This window comes from Engraulis encrasicolus, chromosome 18 (genome assembly GCF_034702125.1).
Source record: "Engraulis encrasicolus isolate BLACKSEA-1 chromosome 18, IST_EnEncr_1.0, whole genome shotgun sequence".
Taxonomy (NCBI): domain Eukaryota; kingdom Metazoa; phylum Chordata; class Actinopteri; order Clupeiformes; family Engraulidae; genus Engraulis; species Engraulis encrasicolus.
This window is the reverse complement of record NC_085874.1, coordinates 8,199,538-8,225,284: the sequence shown is the minus strand read 5'-3', so window position 1 is coordinate 8,225,284 and position 25,747 is coordinate 8,199,538. Positions and strand designations below refer to the sequence as shown.

Genomic DNA, 25,747 nt, shown 5'->3' with positions numbered 1-25,747 from the left:
TGTGTGTGCGTGTGTGTGTGTGTGTGTGTGTGAGTGAGTGTGTGAGTGATTGTGTGTGAGTGTGTGTGCGTGTGTGTGTGTGTGTGTATGATTGTGTGTGAGTGTGTGTGCATGTGTGTGAGCGTCTATTCTGAGCTGGCAGGGCTGTGCACCATATCATTATGGTGGCATTCCACACTGCCTACAGAGGTGTCCACAACAGGGTGTGTGTGTGTGTGTGTATGCACTGTGTGTGTATGTGTGTGTGTGTGTGTGTGTGTGTGTGTATGTGTGCGTGCACGCTCGCAGAAGTGTGTGTGTGTAAGTGAATGTGTAAGTGTGTGTAAGTGTGTGTGTGCGTACATGCGTGTGTGTGTGTTTGTTCGTGGGTGTATATGTGTGACTGTGTTCATGTTTGTGTGTGCACTTGTCTATGTTATTCTGATAACATTCCCATGGTTTTGTGTGTGCGCGTGCGTGCGTGCACATGCGCGTGTGTGTGTTTGCATTGGCAGTGAAAGAGACTAGAATTGGATGCAAGAAACACACATACACATAAATACACAATCGTGCGTGCACACACACACACACACACACACACACACACACACACACACACACACACACACACACACACACACACACACACTCACACACACACACACACTCCAAACCCGTGTTATTTTGTTGTTGCACACACATACTGTACAAGTACACTCCCAACATGTTATTTTGTGTTACTTTATGTAATTCTGTGTTATTTTGTGTCACTTTGTGTTAACTTGTGTTATTCTGTGTTATATTGTGTCAGTTTGTGTTAGTTTGTGTTCTTTTTAAAGGCCTGTATTGTGTGCTGGGGTAGAGGGCTGGTGAAGGAAGATAATGGTTTGGAAGGCACGTTGGAATAAGAAGGTTCCGGGTTCGAATCCCACTCTTAAAAGAAGTAATAAACGTCCGGTATGCTGATCTATGCTCCCAAAAGTTTTAACAGCACAATGTTTCGGCTACTCAGTCCTTCATGAAAGTTCAACCTAGAGCAATGGTTCTTAACTGGAATAGCCTTGGACCCACAATCTTCCATGGCAATTACGTTGTGACCATTACTTTGTGAATTCTTTGTCGCACAGTCAGAATCTTCAAATAATTATCAAAAATATATCCATGCATTTGACAATATTCATCAGCATTTTTGCATGTCTGGTATCAACTAGTGGAGAGGATTATTAACCATGTTTCACTCTCACTTTGACATCAGTCATGTATTTGTGACTGACTGACAATAAAAGGGTCAATGTCATTTTTACACCACAGCTCTGCGACTCACCCAGGAGCCCTCCACGACCCAGTTTTGAGTCCCGACCCACCAGTTAAGAAACACTGACCTGGAGCATGGATCAGTGTTTCGGGCCTGTATTATGCAGACCTGCATTATTGCTTCCGGTACTATATGTCTCTATTACAGTGGTTAGGAGTTCATCCATTGGGGAGATGGGGGAGTTTTGTGTCATTTTGTTGTGTGGTAAAATGATGATTGCATGCTGCCCATCATCAGAAATCCTTTGTAATAACAGTATCACAGTAATAAGTGAAAGTGACAGTGAAAGCCCAACTGGGAAACTCCAACTCCCATTGTCATTGTGACACAGCACTCTACTGCGCACAAGTGTTCACTGCACACTGCACACTGCTGAATTGCATTTATGCTTCACCTGTGCAAGGGGGCAGCCCCCAATGGCGCCCCAAGGGAGCACTGCGGCGGGACGGTACCATGCTCAGGGTACCTCAGTCATGGAGGAGGATGGGGGAGAGCACTAGTTAATTACTCCCCCCACCAACCTGGCGAGTCGGGAGTCAACCTTTGGGATACAAGTCTGATGCCCTAACCGCTTACCTATGACTGCCCCATATAATATAATATAATATAATATAATATAATATAATATAATATAATATAATATACTACAATATGATATGATATGATACAATCATATGATATGATATGATATAATATAGTGTTGGGTGTGTATCTGTGTGTAATAATGTGTGTGTGTGTGTGTGTGTGTGTGTGTGTGTGTGTGTGTGTGTGTGTGTGTGTGTGTGTGTGTGTGTGTGTGTGTGTGTGTGTGTGTGTGTGTGTGTGTGTGTGTGTTTGAGTGCGCGCGTGTTTGTTGCCTCTCTTCCTTTGTACTCTGCAGCTCCGACAATGGGCCTCGGCCACACCTGAGGGCCACTCGTGAAGGATACACCTCAAGGGACACACCTGGCCCACATCTGGGCTCTACACCTGAATGAGAGACATCTGGGGCCACATGAAGTGTACACGTGAAGGATAGACCTGGGCCACACCTGAAGGGATACACCTGAGGAGATACACCTGGGCCCCAAAAGTAGTGGACCATCTTAAAACCAGAGTGGATTCTACCTTAAAAAGCGGAGTGGATTGTACTCTAAACAAAAAGTGGAGTAGCACTTAAAAAGCGGCGTGGATTCTACCTGAAACAGCGGCGTGAATTGCACTATAAAAGTGAAATCGAATCTACCAAAAAGTTGAGTAGCGCTTCAAAAGCGGAGTGGATACTACCTTAAAAAGTGGAGTGGATGGTAACATAAAAAAGTGGAGTGGATTGTACCGTAAGCATTCCAGTGGATTGTGCCTTAAAAAGCAGAGTGGGTTCTACCCTAAAAAGCAGAGTGGATTGTACCTTAAAAAGCGGAGTGGATTGTACCTTAAAAAGCGGAGCCTGATTGGGAGCCGATTAAGAAAAGAGGAGTGGATTGCACCGCCTGCATAGTGAAACCAAAGTTGACCCGATTGATTGAGAGCAGGAGAGGACCTGATTGAGAGCAGGAGAAGACCTGCTTGAGAGCGGTTTGCCATGCCGTTCGGCCTGAAGCTGCGTCGTACTCGGCGCTACAATGTGCTGAGCAAAAACTACTTTGTGACGCGCATCAGACTGCTGGACAGCAGCACCATTGAGTGCACACTGTCAGTGGAGAGCACAGGACAGGAGTGTCTAGAGGCCGTGGCACAGAGACTAGAGCTACGAGAGGTAAGGGCACGTGTGTGTGCGCGTGCGTGTGTGTGTGTGCATGTGTGTGCGTGTGTGCACGTGCGTGCGTGTATATGTGTGTGTGTGTATGTGTGTGTGAGAGAGAGAGAGAGAGACAGGAGGGGGGTGAGGGGTGGGAGAGAGAGAAAGCGAGAGAGAGAGAGAGAGAGAGAGAGAGAGAGAGAGAGAGAGAGAGAGAGTATAAGTTACAATTTCAACCTTTTCATGTTCCATAGCCTGTTGTTTTTCTCACTTGTGCCAAATCCACGGACACACAAATACATACAAATCCCAACTCCATAGAAGTTGGGACACAAGGTAAATTGTGAATAATAACAAAATACTGCCATTTTCAAAACAACTGATTCTTACATTAGATGAAGAACGGCACAAAGAAAACATATCAGCCATCAAAACTGACCAAAATTATTGTTTTGGGGGATATTCATGAATATGTAAAAACAACACGTCTCAAAAGAGTTGGGAAGGGGACAATAAAAGGCAGCAAATGTCAACCAAAGGAAGAAGACCCAAAACAAAACAAAAGACAACACTTAGCAGTTAAATACATTAACCAATGAGATGATTTTATATGAAAAAACAGTGTTAATTCCTATTTTCGACATAATTTCACCATCTTAAATGGTGGGTGTATTCCTTGTCATGTTTTGCCATGTTTTCCTTTCTGTAGTGCTTACAGTGTGATGGGTATTGACCAAAAGCCCAGCATGTTATCACCTGCTGGTCTTTATGATGGAGTTAAACTGTTATAACATAGTAGAGAATGCAATTTGTCCTTACCATGTGGCAGTAATCGAAGATCTCCCTTCAAAATATAATGCATGAGTGGCTTTTCATGCTGTTTAAAACCCATTTATATCATTCAGCACTGTATTTAACTCTACAGATGAGTGAGAACAACTTAACCAATGCACTACTGCCCCCCCCCCATGCCATCATGGAGGCTGACTTTTGAAGTTAGCACTAGCACAAGTTGGATGGTCCATTTTCACTGTAGTACAGGATGCGCAAGACTCTATTATTTTCAAAAAGAATTGACCTCTACTACTTCTACTGACTTCTGTAAGCAAAGGACAGTTTCCCATCTCTTCTGGGTCTATTTCAAGTGAGCTCGGGTGCATAAGAGACTGTTAAACCCCTCTATCATTTGCACACATGACGCTTTCTTAATATGGTCAATTTTCAATAGCTGTAATTCTTGGAGTGCTAGAGTGAGACTACAGCTAATATATATTTCATGATGTCGTGAACCTATACAATGATTTTAATGACAAAAATTATATCTTATGTGTCTTATATACACTCAATCATGGTAAATCAAGGGGAATTCAAAAATGTATGTAATAACTATGGTAATTATTCCCTCTGCATCTTTAATTCTGAGTGACTCAGCCTCTCTGTGGTGGCCTTATACCTGGACACTCATATTGTCCATCAGTACAATACATTTTGAAATGTTCTTCTTTATTATTTTATCTTATTTGGATGTTTATTACATTTCACTGATCCCCGTCCCAACTTATTTGAGACCTGTAGCAGTTATCAAGTTAGAAATAAGTACATATGTCCCCCAAAACAATATTTTTTCTCGGTTTTAACACTTAATATGTTGTCTTTTCACTATTCTCCATCTAATGAATGGATTGAATGTTTTAAAAATGATAGCATTTTGATTTTATTCACAGTTAACCAAACGTCCCAACATCACCGGAGTTGGGGTTTGTACATTGCACACCTGACAACAATGCAAGACTTTTACGAGTTTCATAAAGGAAATGCCAACCATAACTCATGACATGGGCACTCTTGTGGTGCATACCTGAGTATGTGTCTTATTGCTTTTTTATCCAGGAGCAAGCAGATAGCTAACTATTCGATATTCCCCGATATCGGTAGGGACGAAGTGAAAAGCAATCATCGTGCATCAAGTTGATATGTGGCAGATATGCTAAATGAATGAACCGAAATAGTAAAAAAGAATCCTTCTGATTAGCAAATTAACAACTAGCTGAAGCTTGTGAGATTAACAATGTGGTTGATGAATAGTCAAAGTCAAAGTGTATATTGTCCAAAATAAAAGATGAATGAAATTGCATTAAAATTGAAATAAACTTCAATATACATTTCAACTAAACATATTGGTGAAGACATTGACAATAATTACAAAAATAAAAGGTGATAAAGATTGTGATGCAGTGTTGAAGATGAAAGACAATAACAGTCAAAGATGCAATATGAACTCCAAGTCAATGCCGCTAAAGCGCACAAACTTTGTTGGATTCACATCAAGACTAACTCCATGAATGGAACATCTCTCAATGTCAAGGTTTACCATGCAGTGATAGGTAGCCTTGATTCATTAGTTAATTAGAGACCATTGCCACATATTCCAAACTAGAATGCACGCTGAGAGTGCAGACCCCCGCCAAGGAAACTGTTTGATAGAACATTTGACTATGTCACACACCCTATTTTTATTTGAAGAATCTATGCCTTCTTTTTGTGGAGTTAGAAACTGGAATGTCAAGATTTGCCCTGTCCGCAATTCAATTTGCTGCTTCTAGGGGCACCTAGATTTATAGGCCAGCAATGTTGAAGAATCTTTAAAAAGATAATGGTTCCGGTTCGTGATCCGGATCACCACCATAATTGAATCACTTGGGTCATTACCAACAACTCCACAAAGTCTCGTCCAAATCTGTTGATTGGTTTTTGAGTTGTCCTGCTGACAAACAAACAAACAGACAGACAGACAAACAAACATACAGACAGACAAACAGACAAACCAACGCGACCGAAAACATAAACTTGGTGGAGGTAATTATCTGATTTTACCTGTACATTATGTGCAAATATGTAGAATATGTAGAAATATGGTCACCCTATTGTAGCCTACTACATTATATGTAGCATTACATTACTACATTTGATTCAGATACAGATTCAGATACAGTATAAATTCAACATCTACGTAATCAGAAGTTCAATTAGCAGAAGTGAATTATTACAGAGAAATACAGTATGTACAGATAGACAGTATTTACAGATGAAATACAGTTACAACTAGTGCAGCAGGTGAGATGGTTATAAGGTTAGTATGGAATATGTTCAGATAAATAGGATGAACAGTTTCTGTGCAGTATTTGTACACAAGTTATGGGAGGTGCAGCCTACAGTACAGGTAGAAATACAAGATGAAGGGTAGGTATAAATAAATTACTATAAAGGGAATACACAGAAGCAACTACAAACGTAACTTGCTATACACAGATGTCTTGTAAATACACAAGGGGTACGAATGAAATAGGCATACAGAATGCATATAGATACTGTGCATACATCTATACATCGCATGCACATATGTAAAGCCGAGTGTGGATGTAAGCATATACACAGGGACGCTGACAGGGGGGGGGGGGGGGGGGCTGGCAAAGGGGTCAGTTGTCCCGGGCCCTGGGAGAAGAGGGGGCCCAGAATTGGTTCCTCATTACATTGAATGTATTGGGTGGGGGGGCCCTTCAGATGACTTTGTCCTGGGCCCAGCCAGAGCTGTCAGTGGCCCTGCATCAGTGTTGTGCCAGTTCACAGATTTTCTGAACTAGTTCAAGTTCAGTTCATAGATGCTCAAAGTGAACAGTTCACGTTCAAAGTTCACAATTTTAATTGTGAACTAGTTCAAAGTTCAGTTCAGTTCTTTTTTTCGCGAAATGTTCAAATAAATAGGCCTACTTTTTTCACACCACGAGCTAGAAATCATACATTCTTTGAAACTGACTAGACATTTGCTCATGACGCTGCATACCAGGTGATGAAACTTGCAGCATGCAGTACAGACAAAGTAGACCAGTTCTAGCCTAGTGCAATTAAGTCTACAAGCATTTCAATAAATAAATAAATAAATTATATATATATATAAATATAATATGAAATATGTATATATAATGTTATATGATATTACCGGTATATTATATAGCCTATCTGTTTGTGTATGAATTAATTTACATGAGCAAAACTCTTGAATGAAGGTAGACCTAATGAAGGCAAAAGTCAAATGCACAAATATGCCTATATATTTTTAAGGAAACTAGCTTATGCGACACACTTATAACACACGTGTGATACAGTGATTTTTTTGTTTAGAGTTTGTAGGCCTACATCTTTCACAATGTAGTAGTCGATAATCAGTTGATCTACCTGCACCTGTGAGACCATCACAGACCTCTTGGAGGCTGCTGGCAGTGTCATATTTGCTACGTTTGGGCTTGGTAGGGTCTTCTCTCCCTTTCCTCCCTTATGACCCTCGAGGGCGTGCAAATGCATTCACACTGGATGGATGTTTTAACTCAATGTGCCGTTTCAAATTCGAACAGGACGTTGTGGATGTCCTTACTGTTTTTGCTGCGCAGGTGGTTTAAATGTTCATAAGGATAATCGGTGTCTGTCTCCGTGCCATCCCTTCCACGAACCACTTTTTAAATGCAGCGCTTGGTCTGTCTGCCTCTCGCTCTCTCGCTCTCTCGCGCACTCTCTCTCCCTCTCCGCCGCAATTCATCATGGGTAACGTTGTGCGTAAGCAGCAATAACTAAGCCTATGTTATTCAACTATTCTCAGCCGCACACTACGTTGCCCACAATGCATTGCGCACACAGATGTCAAAAGATATTAAGCGCATACGACTTCGTTGCGAGCGTCGACGTTGCGCAAGGCACGTCAGCGAGAACTTGTTGTCACGATGTGGGTGTTATTAAATACAGCGCATTTAAAGTCGGCCACAAATATGAACGAGACGATGAGCTCGCACCGGTTTGCTCTACTAACACACCACGTGTGAGGAGTGGGGGGACAGGCAGTGAGGAGGAGCTGAAGTGGGGACCTGCGCAAACTTGTGTAGAGGTGTGAGACAAGACCCATATACACACGTGAGTGAGTTGTTGACCAACCAGTTCATGGGCGCGTGACCTCGGAGGCAGTCCGCCGACGAGCGTTGAAGGGGATAAGCAACTGCAGAGGTTGCAAGATCTGACTGCAACCGCATTCATCCCGCGATAGTTTTACACCATGTGACATGTCACCTCGTCAACGCAACGTCGACGAAATTTCGAAGTTTGACAGGAAATCTAACCGTCATGCAGCATTTTCCATCCAGGGTGCATTGCTGTCTAAATGCGCATTCATGCGTTGACACATATCGAATGCACCTACTCTCACTGATGATACAAGCGGCACCAGCGAGAGAGAGAAGGGGGGAACTTTCTCTCGTTGCGTTTCAAAAGAGAAAACAGATGTCACTCAGCTTTCAATGGAAAACAAATTCCAACGTTCATTTACAGTGATGTCTGCCGTTCATGACACGTAATGTGAACTAATTCACGTTCAAGTTCTTTATTAAAAAATGTGTTGCGTTCAGTTCAACGTTCACGAAAAAATGAGCGTGTTCAATGAACGCGTTCTTTTGAACGCGTTCACGCACAACATTGCCCTGCATACACATGCATGACTGGCTGTAGTGGATGCAACAGTAGAGAAAAGTGATTAATATGCACAGTAAGCTACAGCTGTAATGCCAGATGTCCAGTTAACAAGGGCCACAAAGAGTGAACACAGGCAGATGGAGGGTGAGGGGTCATATTCTGGCTTTGGCATTGGCACTAACAGTGTGTGTGTGTGTGTGTGTGTGTGTGTGTGTGTGTGTGTGTGTGTGTGTGTGTGTGTGTGCGTGCGCGCGCGTGCGTGCGTGCGTGCGTGCGTGCGTGCGTGCGTGTGTGTGCTGGGGTGTTGTGAGTTTTAGCAGGTATCTGAGAGGAAGGAAGGTTGTCTGCAGTGCTGTCTCCTAGCCAGTTCTCTCTCTCTCTCTCTCTCTCTCTCTCTCTCTCTCTCTCTCTCTCTCTCTCTCTCTCTCTCTCTCTCTCTCTTTTTTAAGCCATGACATAGACTAGTCAGGAGGATTCTCCCTTGTGCGCGTGCACGCACACACACACACACACACACACACACACACACACACACACACACACACACACACACACACACACACACACACACACACACACACACACACACACACACACACACATACATACACACACACACACACACACACACACACACACACTGCACAACATGCCTTAGTGTCTACCCAGCACAGACGGAATGTAATGGTAAAGGTGAATTGACTGGAGCTTACGGATGGCGTGACCAAGCTAATCATAACCTTGGATCAGAAGCTAGCCTATAATGAATTATGGAGGATCTTCATGTGCAGCAGCAGGGATGTCCAAAGTAAAAGTAGAAATAAAAAAAATAAAGCCTCTTAGTGCGGGCCTAGTCACTCTTTGCTGAAAACACTCAACTAGATTATAAGAACATTGCTATGATATTACTGAGAACCTTAAGTAATATATTAAGACAGCCATTACAATTTTGGTGACAGTAAGGTTCTGCGCTAAGGGGTTAAGCACAGATAACTTCACTGAATAACTGATCTACAGTGTCGTTGATCAGCTGGTTCTGTGTTGGTTGGATCAAATTTGTGGCGGATCTCCTTTTTAGGAGAACACAGTCTGTCACCTCATTAGATAACACAGTCTGTCTACCTCATTAGATACAGTGGAATAGGTGGTGTAACAACTATGTTATATAATGTGCTATTGGTGTACTTCCAAAATAAATTGACTTCTGCTTTTACTTTTGAGACTTCTGATGTGTGGCAGTATGAGGAGAGCTAGAGTCTTGATGTGTAAGAGGAGGCACATTGAAGAATGAAGACAGTCATCCTCTACAGCTGTCTTCATGTGAAAGTGAAAGCCCAACTGGGAAACTCCAACTCTCTCATTGGCATTGTGACACAGCACTCCACAACACTCAAGTGTTCACTGCACAGCATGATATTGCATTTATGCCTCACCTGTGCAAGGGGGCAGCCCCCAGTGGTGCCCCAAAGGGAGCAGAATGGCGGGACGGTACCATGCTCAGGATACCTCAGTCATGGAGGAGGATGGGGGAGAGGGCCACCTTTGGGTTACAAGTTTGATGCCCTAAACACTTACCCATGACTGCCCGTGTAGCGTAGTATTGCCCATCTCTTAATAAGAAGACAGCTATGCTCATCAACTGCCTTCATGTAGTGTGGCATTAGCTATCTTGTAATGTGTATATGTATTATGATATACAGTAATATGGTGAAGATAGCTATCTTCTATACATTTCTCTTCATGTAGTCTGTGTGTGTGTGCGTGTGTGTGTGTGTGTGTGTGTGTGTGTGTGTGTGTGTGTGTGTGTGTGTGTGTGTGTGTGTGTGTGTGTGTGCGCACAAGGGAGAATCCTCCTGACTAGATCCTTATCAACAGTCTCCATGTGTAGCGTAGTAGGAGCCATCTTGACAGCTATCCTTCACAAAAGTGATTCTCAAACTGTGGGCCCTGACTGTGTTCTAAATGGGCCTCAAAATCGTTTGAGATTTATTTTTTATTGGGCCTGGAAAACGTGTGAACATTTTAAGTGGGCCCCCCGAGTTGGAAAATGTTGGGAACCACTGATCTACAACAGTCTTCATGTAGTGTCCCATCTCTTGATATGAAGACAGCTATCCTCAACAACTATCTTCATGTGTAGTGTAGTATCATCTTGTAATGTATATGACATGTAATGTTATTTAAAGGTGCGCTGTGTAGGATGGTGGCCTAGGTGGCTAGGTTGCAATGATGCTGGTCATTGACACTGTGTTGCCTATTGCCAAATTGCATCTTTCCTTGAATGTTTACAAAATAAAACTTTGTAAACCAATATTTACTAGGATGACCAAAGTACAGGAAGATTTGCAACTGAAAATGTATATTTCTGGATATTCTAAATGGCGAACAAAGGAGAAGATCCCCCTTTTCATGTATGAAAAGTGCAATTTTCCCACTCATAATGAATAGGCCTACTTAGAATTTGATTGTGGTGGTAAGTATTTGTTAAAAAGGGAACATTCAGCAGTCGTCTTGAACAAAGTTATATGGAGACATATGTCTGTCTGGTTCTAAGTGGAGACATAACTGGAGAAGGAAGGTTAACTGGAAAATAGATACAGTGCATACCTGCAATGCACTACATACTATACAGTGCCTTCCCACACCCATCTTCATGTGCACATTTTCTGTCTCCTGCAGTGTCTCTCTCTCTCTCTCTCTCTCTCTCTCTCTCTCTCTCTCTCTCTCTCTCTCTCTCTCTCTCTCTCTCTCTCTCTCTCTCTCTCTCTCTCTCTCTCTCTCTCTCTCTCTCTCTCTCTCTCTCTCTCTCTCTCTCTCTCTCTCTCTGTGTGTGTGTGTGTGAATGTGTGTGTGTGTGTGTGTGTGTGTGTGTGTGTGGTATCTGCAGAGGCTCATGCTGCCTCTTGTCCAAACATTCCCGCCGTTCTAGAGGTTCTCACAGGGATGTGTGTGTGTGTGTGTGAGAGAGAGAGAGAGAGAGAGAGAGAGAGAGAGAGAGAGAGAGAGAGAGAGAGAGAGAGAGAGAGAGAGAGAGAGAAAGAGGCCGAGAATGTGTTTGTCTGTGTGTTTATCTGCCAGCTGTTTTTCTTTCGTCCGTCTTCACAGGCAGTGTCCTCAGACCTTTACAGGAAGCACACACACACACACACACACACACACACACACACACACACACACACACACACACACACACACACACACACACACACACACACACACACACACACACACACACAAACAGCCGCCTGTGATTTCTCTTTGACTAGTGGTGTTCTCACAGCTTATCAGCTTCAAGCACCAGCTGCCTACGCTGTTCCCCTCTCTCTCTCTCTCTCTCTCTCTCTCTCTCTCTCTCTCTCTCTCTGTCTCTCTCTCTCTCTCTCTCTCCCTCTCTATTTCTATTTCTATTTCTATTTCTTTTCTCTGTTTCTCTCTTCTCCCTGTTTCTCTCTTTTGTTTGCCCCTCTGTTGTTCAAGCACACTCACACAAACGCACACACACACGCACGCACATGCACACACACCATTCCTATCTTGTGGCGCCCACCCTAGTGTTCCAGACAAATACTATCCCTCTCGTACTGAACACACACTCATGCCGTACGTACGTGCTGTCCCTAGACCAATACTGTTCCCTATCTTCTCTCCCCAGACCCATTTCTTTGGCCTGTGGTTTTATGGTAAGGCGGCACAGCACCACCACCACCACCACCATCACCACCACCTTACTCCAGGCCACCAGGGGGCTCCACACCACCCCCAGCAGCAGCAGTCCCATCAGCAACAGCAGCAGCAGCAGCAGCGCTGGGTGGAGCTGGAGAAACCCCTGAAGAAGCAGATGGACAAGTTTGGCAGCGAGCCTCTACTGATGTTTGGGGTGATGTTCTACGTACCTAATGTGGCACGCCTAGAGCAGGAGGCGACCAGGTACACACACACACACACACACACACACACACACACACACACACACACACACACACACACACACACACACACACACACACACACACACACACACACACACACACGTACACACGTATACATACATACATACACACACATTGAATTTTTTTTTTTAAGAATTTGGATCCAAGAGACAACCAAGGAACACAAGATACAGACATTCTGGGAGAGGTCAAATGATAGGTGATTTAGACATATTTTAAACACTTACACACTTATACAAGTACTTAACAGTTCGCACGTGTGCACACACACACACTGACACACACACACACATACACGCAAACAAACACACACACACACACACACACAAATTCTGATGTCTAATGTTGAATATGAATTCATTTGAGTGACGATTCGTTGAGAAATGAATGGTGACAATTGAGACATTTTGAAGATAATAGATATGGAGTCATGTTTGTTTACATTTCACCACAACGAGAAAGCTGTCAGACAGAATCCTGGGTTGTAGGATCCATCTTAGTTGTTAAATTTAGAGACCGTGTTGAGAAAACAGGCATAATGCCAACCTTACACTGCGATTTGTGGCCCAATTTTGCCACGATTTGTCAGTCCGATAACTTTTTGGGAATCGGGACGAGGTCAATCGCGAGTCTCCCTCATGAAGTGTACATGGAGTAATGACAAGCGATTTCACCTCATGACCGTATGATCACAAGAAAATCAAAGCTGTTTGAAATCCTGGTTGACCCTCGTGAGTGCACAGTTAAAGCAGTGATACGACCTGACTTGACACTGCCCATACACAAAAAGGCACAGATTGCCCGGGCAGCGCAATTCGCTCTTGAACGCATCCTCGCCTCTACCTCAGGTGCGCGTTTCCTTTTCACTTTTTTGTTGTCTGCAGTTCCAGAAAACAAGCCTGTCATGTCATACAGTGATAGAACTCTGGTGCCATCTAACCTTCGGGTCGTATAGTGTGAGGACATGAGTCTTGAGATGTGAACTTTTAAACCCTTCGATTCCCTTGTACAGTGTGAGCAGGAGCTGAATACCAGTGTATGGCCCCGTTAAGCAAGATCTTGCGAGGTAATAGGTAATGGTCCTCTTGTTACGGTGAGCATATTAACACCATGTTGAAATGATGACCATAAAGTAAACAGTGTTAAAATCTCAACTTTTGTTTCGTGATTTAGTAGTTTAATTCCTCTTTTTCTCATTAAAAAGAATTCTGTTTCAGCTCCAGAATTGTGTTATCTATTTTCTGAAACGTATCCTCAAAGTCAATCTTCTTCGAACTTACAAAAATGTGCTTTGGTTAGAAATGGCGTTTTGCAAACGGGCGTAGGCCTAACCCTGGGAGGCCGGCAGGTCTGTGGTGAGGAAAAAAATCAGGTCTCATGGCACGGGGCTGTGGGTCGGGGCTGCTGGTCTGAGCACAGCACTAGTAGAGCTCTAGATATGGTGCTGAGAAATGTGCTATAGAGGGGTGGGGGGAGGTGTCATATGTTGGGGAGGGAAGGACACAAATGGTGTGTGTGTGTGTGTGTGTGAGAGAGAGAGAGAGAGAGAGAGAGAGAGAGAGAGAGAGAGAGAGAGAGAGAGAGAGAGAGAGAGAGAGAGAGATGAAAGGTGCTGCTGAAAGGTGTGAAAGGTCAACATTAGGGCAATGTGAATGGCCATCAGCAAACGCGAGCGCACACACACACACACACACACACACACACACACACACACACACACACACACACACACACACACACACACACACACACACACACACACACACACACACACACACACACACACACACACACACACACACAGGTCTTTCCCATGGACATGAGTATACATGCTGTCTTGGCATTACTGCAGTCAAGACAAGAAGGTTTGTGTGTGTGCGTGCGTGCGTGCGTGCGTGTGCGTGTGCGTGTGCGTGTGCGTGTGTGTGTGTGTGCGCGTGTGTGTGTGTGGTGCATTCCCTATGCAGTTTGTGGGATGAGGGGCTGAACAATGGGACAGACTGTCGGAGACGAACACAAGGCCTTGTGTCATTTGGTTGTGGATGTGTTTGAGTGAGTGAGTGTGTGAGTGTGTGTGTGTGTGTGTGTGTGTGTGTGTGTGTGTGTGTGTGTGTGTGTGTGTGTGTGTGTGTGTGTGTGTGTGTGTGTGTGTGTGTGTGTGTGTGTGTGTGTGTGTGTGTGTGTGTTTGTCTCAGAGCCTGCTTACAGTCAGAAGTTGCTGTGGAATGTTGGCAACTGGGATCTGTGTGTAGGAGGACACTAAATTCCTCTAAAGCGCGCGCGCGCACACGCAAACACACACACACACACACACACACACACACACACACACACACACACACACACACACACACACACACACACACACACACACACACACACACACACACACACACACACACACACACACACACACACACACAGATGTAAACACATTCTCACACACAAGAGCATATTTAGACATTGAATCCCATAAACATTCACAAGCCTACAGCAAAAAGCACACATTCACACAGTGCTGTCTAAACACACACACGCGCACACACACAAACACACACAGGCAGGCACGCATGCTGACACACACACACACACACACACACCCACACACACACACACACAGGCACGCACACACACACACACACACACACACACACACACACACACACACACACACACACACACACACACACACACACACACACACACACACACACACAGATCCATGCAGCGGCTTAAGGTGATTTGTTGGCTTGGTGACTGTAGGTCACACAGGTAGTAATTTACATAATACAAATAAAAAGGTAGTCGTTTGCAAATACCAAAGTCCACTAAAATTAAAGAAATATTAATATAGTCATTTTACCAAACCCATTCAAAATTAAACATTTTTAGTCAGTTACAAATACCAAACCTTCTTAATACATAGAGTATGCACAGTCATTAAGACATGTTAAAATAAACCCGCCCCACCCTGTTACTAATACCTCACCCCGTATGAATAAATGTTGTTGTTTGGTTGAAGACATGAGGCCTATAATCCTGATTCCAATTTCACCCAGTAAGACACGCCACCTTTTATAAATTAGCAGCTACCAGAATGGCAATGACCAAGTCGTAATGTATCACTAAATGTAATGTGCACTGATATAGCACTATGGTAGTAAAGTTTTTTTTCTGCGACTATTACAGCATTCCACTGGTGGATTGGCATGCGTTATAATGGGTTACCATTTCTGTCAGGACCATTACAGTCAAGAAACACAAGACAAGAAATTCAAGACGCAATTTCTGTATTAAATAGTTATGAATCAGATTTGGGCGGTATGGCTCTGTTCAGAGGAGTCCCCTGGATTTCCATGAGCACCAATGAAAAGAGGGATTCAGGGAACAGCAGCAGCATAGGGAATGCTCACCCTATTTAAGGTTAGGAGAGCAAACAATTCCCCTATGAACAGAGCAGGCAACATGACAAGGAGTAGCCCATGCCATGTCATACACGACAAGGTGGTGTTTGGGAGATGGTGGGTTGGGAAGAAGCGAGCAGCCAAGAGTTGGAAACAAAACAGAACTTTTTAAAGGCGCCAGATTTGAAATTGACCAATGAGGAGTGAGGACTATCTGATCTAGAACACCTGAGACAAATAAGCAGCAGCTCTTGACCACCATGGCGTGGCCAGAACTAACGCTAGAGCACTCGATTTTTCATCATTCCTCTTCAAGATTTTTTATTTACCGTACATTGTTTTTCTTACATACAGCAATGGTATATAAGACAGTAATGTGAGAGTGGCGCAGCGCGCTAAGCCCCCCACATTTGGGCTTGCATGCCCACAGGGACCCCGGTTCAAGTTCGGCCTAGGTCATTTCCCGGTCCTACCCCACCTCTCTGTCCCACTCGCTTCCTGTCACCATCTCAGACTGTCCTATAAAATAAAGTCATAAAAGCCCCTTAAAAAAAAATAAAAAAATATATATATATAATTAAATTGTGAGAAATTAATGTGAGGAATTCAGTCCGAGAAAATCAGTGTTAGAACCTTAGTGTGACAACTGTATTGTCACACCTTGACTGTGACAGCTTAAGTGTGACAACCATTATAATGTGTGGCGAGATAAGCTGAGAGGACGAATGTTCAGTGTCAGAATATAGGTGCGCAAATTTTTATAGTTCTATTGTGAGGCTCTTTGGTGAGATCAGCTTGACTGAGAGGATGGGAACTTGAGCTGTGAGACCCTGATGGAAAAGATATGTAAAAAAAATATGTATAAGAGTAGCGCGTATATACTACATTTGTGAACCGTATTTACTATTTCGCCCTGTGAGTGCTTGTACAGTACATGTTTGGCAGGATGCTGTGAGTGGGATGAGATCCACTCATACACCCCTGCTGTCATGGGCAAATGGATGCATCAGTTACAATCTAGGGCCACATATTCCAAATGACCTTGCTTTACTTGTCCAATTAAACCAGGTGATCATTCAACCAGCCAATCACCTGGCTGAATTGGACAGGCAAACCAAGTCATTTGGAATATGTGGCACTGGATTGTAAGTCATGAATGCATTTTGCCCATCACTGCCCCCCTGTGTACACAGAGGAATGGTGGAGTGGGACTATGAGTGAAATGGAGGAGTAGGGGGAGGAGGTGGGGCAATTCCAGAGCTTTCACACATGGCAGGTGAATAAACAGGAGGCATTACATCTAATCTCTGAGAAGGCGGGAGAAGTAGGCAGCTGTCTGTCGCTCCACAGACCCTTCCCAAACTATGCTTAATCTATTAAGACACTACCCCTATTATAAATTTGCTGTTACCAGAATGGTAATGTCCAAGTCGTAATATACAATTTACGGCCCTGTGCACTGCTATAGTGGAGTAGTACTATGTTTTTTTTTCAGTGACTGTTACAATGTCCCAGTGGCGGGACGGTGTCTGGTAAGGGGCTGCCAAACCTCATTCATAGGAATGTGATGTTGGGAACTACATGTGTGAGACCCATAGGAAAAAGATATGTAAAAAAATACAGTACATAGCCATTAAACTCCCCAACATCAACTTTAAGTGTAAACTACAAACTACTCTGAAGCACACACACACACACACACACACACACACACACACACACACACACACACACACACACACACACACACACACACACACACACACAGTTAGAGGCAGAGAGCACTACAGAGAGACAGCACATATATACACATTTTCATTCCAGAGATACCCAAAGACACACACACACGCACACACACACACACACACACACACACACACACACACACACACGCATACACACACATTTGCAAACACAGACACACCATTCCAGAGCTCACCCACAAAAGTTTTTTAGACAATCACATGCACACGGACACGCACACACACACACACACACACACACACACACACAGGCAGACAGACAGACAGACACACACACACACACACACACACACACACACACACACACACACACACACACACACACACACACACACACACACACACACTAACCAAGGGGTGTATTTGGGGGAGAGAAGTCCCACCTCCTGCTCGTCGTGGTGAGCCCAGCGCTCTGCTGTGATTGGCTGGGTTAATTGATGGGTTGCCGCGGTAACAGAGTCCTGTAATGACAGGCTTGGGTTGGAGGGAGGGGCCTGATTATATCCTAAAGGCGCTCCCTCTCTTTCTCTCTCTCTCTCTCTCTCTCTCTCTCTCTCTCTCTCTCTCTCTCTCTCTCTCTCTCTCTCTCGCTCTCTCTCACACACACAGATACACACACGCACACGCGCACACACACACACACACACACACACACACACACACACACACACACACACTCATTCTCTCTAACACCTCCACCCAAACACACACACACACACACACACTCACTACAGACACACTACACACTAAACAACAGTGTGGATAGATAATGTACCATGCAGTGTCAATTCATCCCATTGTGTTCCTCAAACAAACAAGTCCCTTCAAATGTTTTTGAAGAAAACCCTCAAATGAGTTCATGTCTAGAGTGTTGAAACAGATAAAGGAACAGGTTGACTACAAGTCAGGTAAACCCACCCCAGCGGGGCTATGCTGTAACTGATAGTTTCTCATCAGGCGAGTTATACATGGGTTTACCGTTTGTTATTATATGGTGTGACGTCATCGGTCGAATGCTCCATTCATTTCAACGGGGCTCCCCAACGTTCGCACGTCTGTTATTTTTCGATAACGGATGGGTTGGTCTATAACAGACGGCTGTCAATGGCAACAAGACTTTTCACTGCTAAAGCGACTTTTCAACAAGACTCTAATCAGCTGCTGTGATAGACAACACCTGTTGTCCTGGCTACCTAGCTGTTGCCTAGCGGTGTTCCACAACGGCACTGTTTTGTTTTGCGCAACAACAATCTTTTGACATTAAAAACTATAATAGACTTAACATTAAATAGGCCTAAAGAAATGTCCCCGCCATGTGTGAATCATTTAAGTATATCCATATAATAAGCGGGTTAACTTTCGGCGATTCGGTCGCTTTGTGGAATAGCAGGCCTTCAGAGAGAACAAGACCCCTCCGCTCCACGACGGGGTCTAAAGATTCTCTCTGTCGTGCTGCTATTCCACGGTAGCGACCTTCTCGCCGAACGTTAACCCTTACTTAACAATCTCTGGCTGCGCACCCCTGGCTGCGTGACCCTGGCTGCGCACTGTTCAACCTCTGATTGTTGGAAACTGACACAAAATGAGCTCACGTGGTTGGCTGCTTAGCATCTTGCCCCTCCTCACAACACAAATGTAAACAAAAAACCTACGCTAAGTAAGGGTTAACGTTCGGCGAGAAGGTCGCTACCGTGGAATAGCAGCACGACAGAGAGAATCTTTAGACCCCGACGCGGAGCGGAGGGGTCTTGTTCTCTCTGAAGTGCTGCTATTCCACAAAGCGACCGACTCGCCGAAAGTTAACCCGCTTATTATATGGATATACTTGAATGATTCACACATGGCGGGGACATTTCTTTAGGCCTATTTAATGTGAAGTCTATTATAGTTTTTAATGTCAAAAGATTGTTGCTGCGCAAAACAAAACAGTGCCGTTGTGGAACACCGCTAACAGCTAGGTAGCGAGGACAACAGGTGTTGTCTATCACAGCAGCTGATTAGAGTCTTGTTGAAAAGTCGCTTTAGCAGTGAAAAGTCTTGTTGCCATTGACAGCGGTCTGTTATAGACCAACCCGTCCGTTATCGAAAAATAACAGACGTGCGAACGTTGGGGAGCCCCGTTGAAATGAATGGATCATTCGACCGATGACGTCACAACCATATAATAATAGTTAATAGGTCCACATCAGCCGGGTTATGCTGTAGCTCGAAGCTACACCAGCCGAGCTACTGTACAATGTATTGGAACTACACTGTAAAATCCAATAAGTAACCCTTACTTGAAAAAAGCTAGGACACCGATTGCCTTGAAAAAACAGACTAAAGTGGACTGAGAATCTAAAGTTAAATCTAGTAGCAATTACTCAGTGTAATGTACTGCAAATCCCCCTTTGATGTAACTATGAATAGCAAGTTACGTATACTTCAATTTTCATTCATTAAACCCATGTTGTGAAGTTGTGACAACTAATCAACCAGTCCCTCTAATGTGAAATATGTTGTAACCTTTACTTTAAGAGTAAGTTGATCTTACTTGGTAAAATGAAGGACACCGGTTGCCTTGAAATGAACAAGTAAATAATACTTTAAGAGTAAGTTGATCTTACTTGGTAAAATGAAGGACACCGGTTGCCTTGAAATGAACAAGTAAATAATACTTGCATGCACAAGTTACTGTAAAAACAGGTTCTATTCTACAAAAAAAGACATTTAAACCTTCATGACAGATAATTTCAATATTTATTTGACATACAAACTCAAAGGCACAACAAAATTGCACACCACCTCAACCCCATGTTCAGCAGTAAAGTTATTTAGCACTAGCCAAATTAAAAGGTTTGGAACAGATAATATTAAAACATAAAATATATTTGGGTTTACAGTGTAGCAGGAAAGAATAAGTTAAAGGATCAGGCCACTCTTTTTTGATCTTCACATATTTGTAGTATTTCCAAGCATCATTCATGAATGTGCAATTTTGTCTCTGTGTTCGCATTGCCTCGTTTATGGCCAAATAATGCATAGCAATGCAAGTCTATGGTACAAATAAAACAAATCGAACTTAAGTACTTATTACCCACTTTAAAATGAATATAAAATTCACCACAGTGTAAAATTGCAATTTAATTCTGCCCTCTGATCACTTGTGGCTTGATGCTAAAGTTACCAGTAATTTCCAGTGATTATGCCAAGATATGCTAACTATTCTGATCCAATAACTCTAAGTACTGAAAACACTGAGAAGAATATGATATGCACATTCATGAATAATGCTAGGAAATACTGCAAATATGTGAAAATCAAAAAGGGGTCATCTGTTCCTTTAACAACAAACAAAAACTTCTGACAGTGAGTGCCGTCTATATACAAACTGCTGACAGTGAGTGCTGTCTATACGGTCTTCCAAGACACAATTCTTTACTGTACATTGCATAAATCATAACTATATAAGTACATCTGAACATCAATCATGATCAATGTTTCAATAATGTCTCTTCCAAGCGTAATAAACACACACAGGATGATTGGAGCCATGACAAACATTCAAACTGAACAGTTATGCTTCAAATGTTGAACCCAACCCTCCACATGTTTAACTCAACAGCAAGTTCTTGAGAGTTAGCCTGTTTTGCCCCAATCTAAACATCACACGCTGCACAAAGTTGAAGGTGTTGGTCATTCCCTTTGGATAGTCAAGGTTAAGGGCGTATGACAAACTAAATAGCAAGCAAAAGGCCTCAGGCAATGTTTTCAGGTCATCCATCACAATACTTCCCTCACTGATAATTCCAGTTGACACTGACTCCAGGTAGAGGAGGTTGGGTCCGGGTGGTATGCCATCGTCTTCAATGACAGTCAAAGTCCCAAAGGAGACGTTGGCCAACACGTCGTCACCATCAGAATCCTGTAAAACAAATAGCAGCACAATGAGAACAGGTAAATACAGGGTGGACCAATAAATGAGACCTCTTAAATGCTTACATTGTGGAATGAAAAATACATTCCATGCATTACTTTCAAACATTCAGCAGTTCCTGATCCATTCTTTCACTTGTAAACCACAATGGAATTACACATTTCAGTAGGTTTAGTCATTGTATAGTACTATGTAAATGACAGTTAAAGTGTACCTCCGGGATTTTGGACACCAGGCCTCATTTCCGAGTCAGCCAGGGTGTAAACAATGTGTCCAGAACGTTTTTTTCACATTCCATGCAGTCCTTGTGAATTCTCATATCCATGTTGCTAAGCTAGCGCAAGTGGACGGAAATGGTAGTAGCCTGCCCCCAAAAATAGTCTTATCCAGTTGCAACAACATTCAAAACAAAACCGTTATTATACCATACTGCAAGTGTAAATGTTTGCCTTAGTAGAATGAAGTTTGAAATTAAACCAACCTTGCACTGCGTGGATTTTGCCATGTTGAGAGACTATTTTCTCGGGGTCGGCGGAATTTTACTTTGCTCTCTTCAGTTGTGATGTAGCCCACCCACCCACTGCAGGGACCCGCAAGAGACATTGCAAATCAAGGCTAGTTCTACAACTGCTTTCGGATCGAATAGTGGATTAAAACCCAACGACATCGCACCATGGTACATCAATGTGTATATACCAACTGCAATAATAAAGCCCACAGATGGGTATCGGCAAGTTTCCATTGGTTTCCGTGAAAGATGTTGAAAGAACCAAACTCTGGCTCCTGGCTGCAGGGCTACATCAACAAACCGATGGAGACGCTCCGTAAGCTACCCCGGTGCTTTGCAGTGACCATTTCAGTCCCGACGACTTCACAAAGTCCTTCTCGAAGTCTACACGGAAAACTCTAAAAGTGTCCGCGGTGCCAACCGCATTCCCAGATCTACATTTTGTGGCATGCACCAACTGTCTCCGAAGAACAGGTTTGCTATGCTTTCTGCTTCTATGATGGTAGCCCAGTGGTATAATGGCTTCGCCTACGTTAGCCAAAACTTGGGCTAGAAGTTACCCTTTTGGATTGGCATGTTGTAATGCTTTACTGTTATTTTGTGTAATTGCTGTGACAAATGGCATTAGACATGACTTGCCGTATTCCTATGGATTCATAAGTTACGCAACGCTATGTGATCTGGCTTGACATTGTGGAATATGTCACTCGTAACTCTATTATAGGGAATGTTTTTTTGTGAAGAGATGGAATGGAAGGATGAAAGGGATTTAGAAGAGATGGGTGCACTGTTCTGTTCGCCAACATCTAATGCTCTGTAGACACACGGGTCATCTAGTAACAACTAAACATTGTCATGGCATATTCAATGTTACGAAAGGTTGACAAAGTCGGACAGAAAGCATTACTCTTGGTGTTTGCGAGCGAGGTCAGGAAGAGGGGAATAGCGTTCACTTTTGCAAACTTTTTGGATTTGCATGTTGTACTGCTTTACTGTTATTTAGTGTAATTGCTATAACAAATGGCATTAGAATTGCCGTATGGACTCATACGTTACGCAACGCTATGTGATCTGGCTTGACATTGTGAAATATGTCACTCGTAGCTCTAGTTATTATTACATGGAATGTTTTTTTGAGACGAGATGGAATGGGAGGATGAAAGGGAGAAGAGTGTGCGTTCTGTTCGCCAACATGCTGTGTAGACACACGGGTCATCTAGTAACAACCAAACATTGTTATGGCATATGTTTCAATGTTACGAAAGGTTTACAAAGTCGGACAGAAAGCATTACTCTTGATGTTTGCGAGCGAGGTCAGGGAGAGGGGAAAACCGTTCAGTTTTACAAACTTCAAAGATGTTGGAGTTCGCTCTATGGAAAAGTTATGGATGTGTCAAACGAAGCTAGGATTTGTACTAGGAATATCACTCCGCGGCTGTCAAGCTTTCAAACCGGAACACAAATTGCTGATGGTGATCAAACATGATTGCAATGTTGGTTTAATTTCAAACTTCATTCTATCAAGACAAGTATTTACACTTGCAGTCTGGCATAATAATGGGGTTGTTTTGAATGTTGTTGCAACTGGATAAGACTATTTTTGGGGGCAGGCTACTACCATTTCCGTCCACTTGCGCTAGCTTAGTAACATGGATATGAGAATTCACAAGGACTGCATGGAATGTGAAAAAAACATTCTGGACACATTGTTTACACCCTGGCTGACTCGGAAATGAGGTCTGGTGTCCAAAATCCCGGAGGTACACTTTAAAATACACAAACGAGCATGACATACTGTACACGGCATTAACCATATATCAAGTAGTGTTACTTAGGCACAAGGTCACCTTGCATAGCAACTATTTTTAGTATATATCTTTGTTATTACCTCTACATCTACTAATTTCTTGCTAGATTTGCTTAACAGTAATCAAAATGTATTCCCAATGTATTCCCAAACAATGTTTGTTCCTAACCGGACAGGCTGATATCACAGAATGTTTGACTTGGAGTTGCATTGCAATTTTTGGTGTTCCCTTTATTTTTCAAGCTGTATCTTCAGCTAATTGTTCTACATCCATAACTTACCAAGCAGGTGTTGTAAAAGTCTGTGGGGGCATCACCAAGAAGGATTGGGAGACCGCGGAGTATTAGTGTGCATAGAGCCACCACATCTTGTTTCTAGAAGTGAACAACACCACATACATTGCATTATTGACGTAATGGTAGGAATCACTTTTACAGAGACAAAGAAGCTCCCGCACATTGTTCACATTTGCAGAGTTTTTACTTGCAACCTGTCGGTCTGTGACCTTTCTCAAGCAATGGTTGAATTGCTTGAGAAAGGTCACAGACCGAAACGTCGCCAGTAAAAACTCAATGCAAATGTGAACAGTGTGCGGGGACTTCTTTGTTTCTATACATTGGTGACCCAGTGGATCCACTCCTACGCACCTGGCAAAAGGAGGTGTGCATTTCAATGTTGTCTTGTCTATGACGTAGAGTAGGAGTCATTTCATCTGACTTTTGGGCCCAACCAGCATTTATTTTAATGCTAGGTAAGACCCAAAAACTGCAAATCTCACACCAATATTAAGGATGCAATGACTTATATAGGTTGTCTATTTAGAGCATGTTTACCGTTTAGGTCCGTTTGTCCCACGAGTTCTTGGAGCCTCTCGCCAACAACTCCATGCTTAGATTTGAAGAGTTCGACAAAACGGGCAGTGTGACGATCCAGGACGTCAAAAAGTCTTTAAGTTGCCACTCTGTTGAACTCTGAGACAACCTGTGAAATACAGTAAAAACAGAATACACCGCATATTAGGAAAGGTAACAGTAACAGCTTGTGATCATACTCATATATATCGCCCCAGAACAATCCTAAATTCATCCACATTCAGGATAGGATTACCTTTGAAACAAGTGTCATCTCTGAATGAGTGGTAGCCTTCAGGTGAGGTCTCTGGATGCAGTACCTTCTCCAAGATGTCGTTATGGCTCAGCAAAGCTTGAAGCATCTGCAGTATGGGAACATAGACAACAGAATTACCACTTTTATACAGAGGATATTCGACTGGCATAATAATTGGAAATTGCTGTGCTATGTAAGATGCTCTCTTGCTAGCTGTTGATAGAGATCCATCTTTATCTGTATGTTTCAACAGGACATTGTTTTGCAGAACAGCGTTCAATATTTCAGTGACACCATAATTAACATCCAAATTAACACAATACTGCTTCACTATGTCTTGGATTGCAGTCTGTAAGACTGGGTGTGACAGTAAATGAATCTGATTAAGAGACAGAATTAATTATTGGACAGCATACTCTGGAATATGTGGGACAGTTTGCATTTTCAAAAAAAGCAAAGCAAGGTTACGCTGACTGCTAACTGCTTACTGCTTACGCTAACTGATTTTCAAGATCATTTATGCTATCTGCTGAGCCCATATTCTCCATTTTCAGACTGTTGATCTCCATCTTGTGATGCAACTGTTCTGACTTCAGGTTTGAATGGAGCAGCACACTCACTATGCACTCTGCTTTTATGTGCCTTAAAGGTTGAATACACAGGGGTTTCAAAGTCACAGCCTTCATATGGGCATGGGACATTTTGCCTCAACTTTAAATGACGGCGCACAAGAATCGCTGTATTCACATACCTGACAATGAAACAACGCA

General features: G+C 43.1%; 1 protein-coding gene and 2 long non-coding RNA genes across 3 annotated transcripts in view; 1 reads left to right on the top strand and 2 right to left on the bottom strand.

Annotated features, from left to right (window-relative positions):
- The window catches only part of LOC134468965 (tyrosine-protein phosphatase non-receptor type 14-like), a 51,488-nt gene that overhangs the window by 6,076 nt on the left and 19,665 nt on the right, over nucleotides 1–25,747 (top strand). Inside the window, exons 2-3 of the mRNA XM_063222925.1 lie at nucleotides 2,175–3,029; nucleotides 12,175–12,449. Of these exons, the coding sequence (XP_063078995.1) occupies nucleotides 2,856–3,029; nucleotides 12,175–12,449 (449 nt within the window). The 5' untranslated portion in view covers nucleotides 2,175–2,855. The remainder of the gene's footprint in view (nucleotides 1–2,174; nucleotides 3,030–12,174; nucleotides 12,450–25,747) is intronic.
- LOC134468399 (uncharacterized) lies at nucleotides 21,381–24,805 on the bottom strand. Its single transcript, XR_010038787.1, has 3 exons — nucleotides 24,704–24,805; nucleotides 24,152–24,244; nucleotides 21,381–21,543 (listed from the first exon to the last, which is right to left on the bottom strand). It is a non-coding gene; the product is annotated as an uncharacterized LOC134468399 (long non-coding RNA).
- The window catches only part of LOC134468398 (uncharacterized), a 1,615-nt gene continuing 686 nt past the window's right edge, over nucleotides 24,819–25,747 (bottom strand). Inside the window, exons 2-3 of the long non-coding RNA XR_010038786.1 lie at nucleotides 24,978–25,083; nucleotides 24,819–24,851 (exon numbers count right to left, since the gene is read on the bottom strand). This is a non-coding gene — a long non-coding RNA (uncharacterized LOC134468398). The remainder of the gene's footprint in view (nucleotides 24,852–24,977; nucleotides 25,084–25,747) is intronic.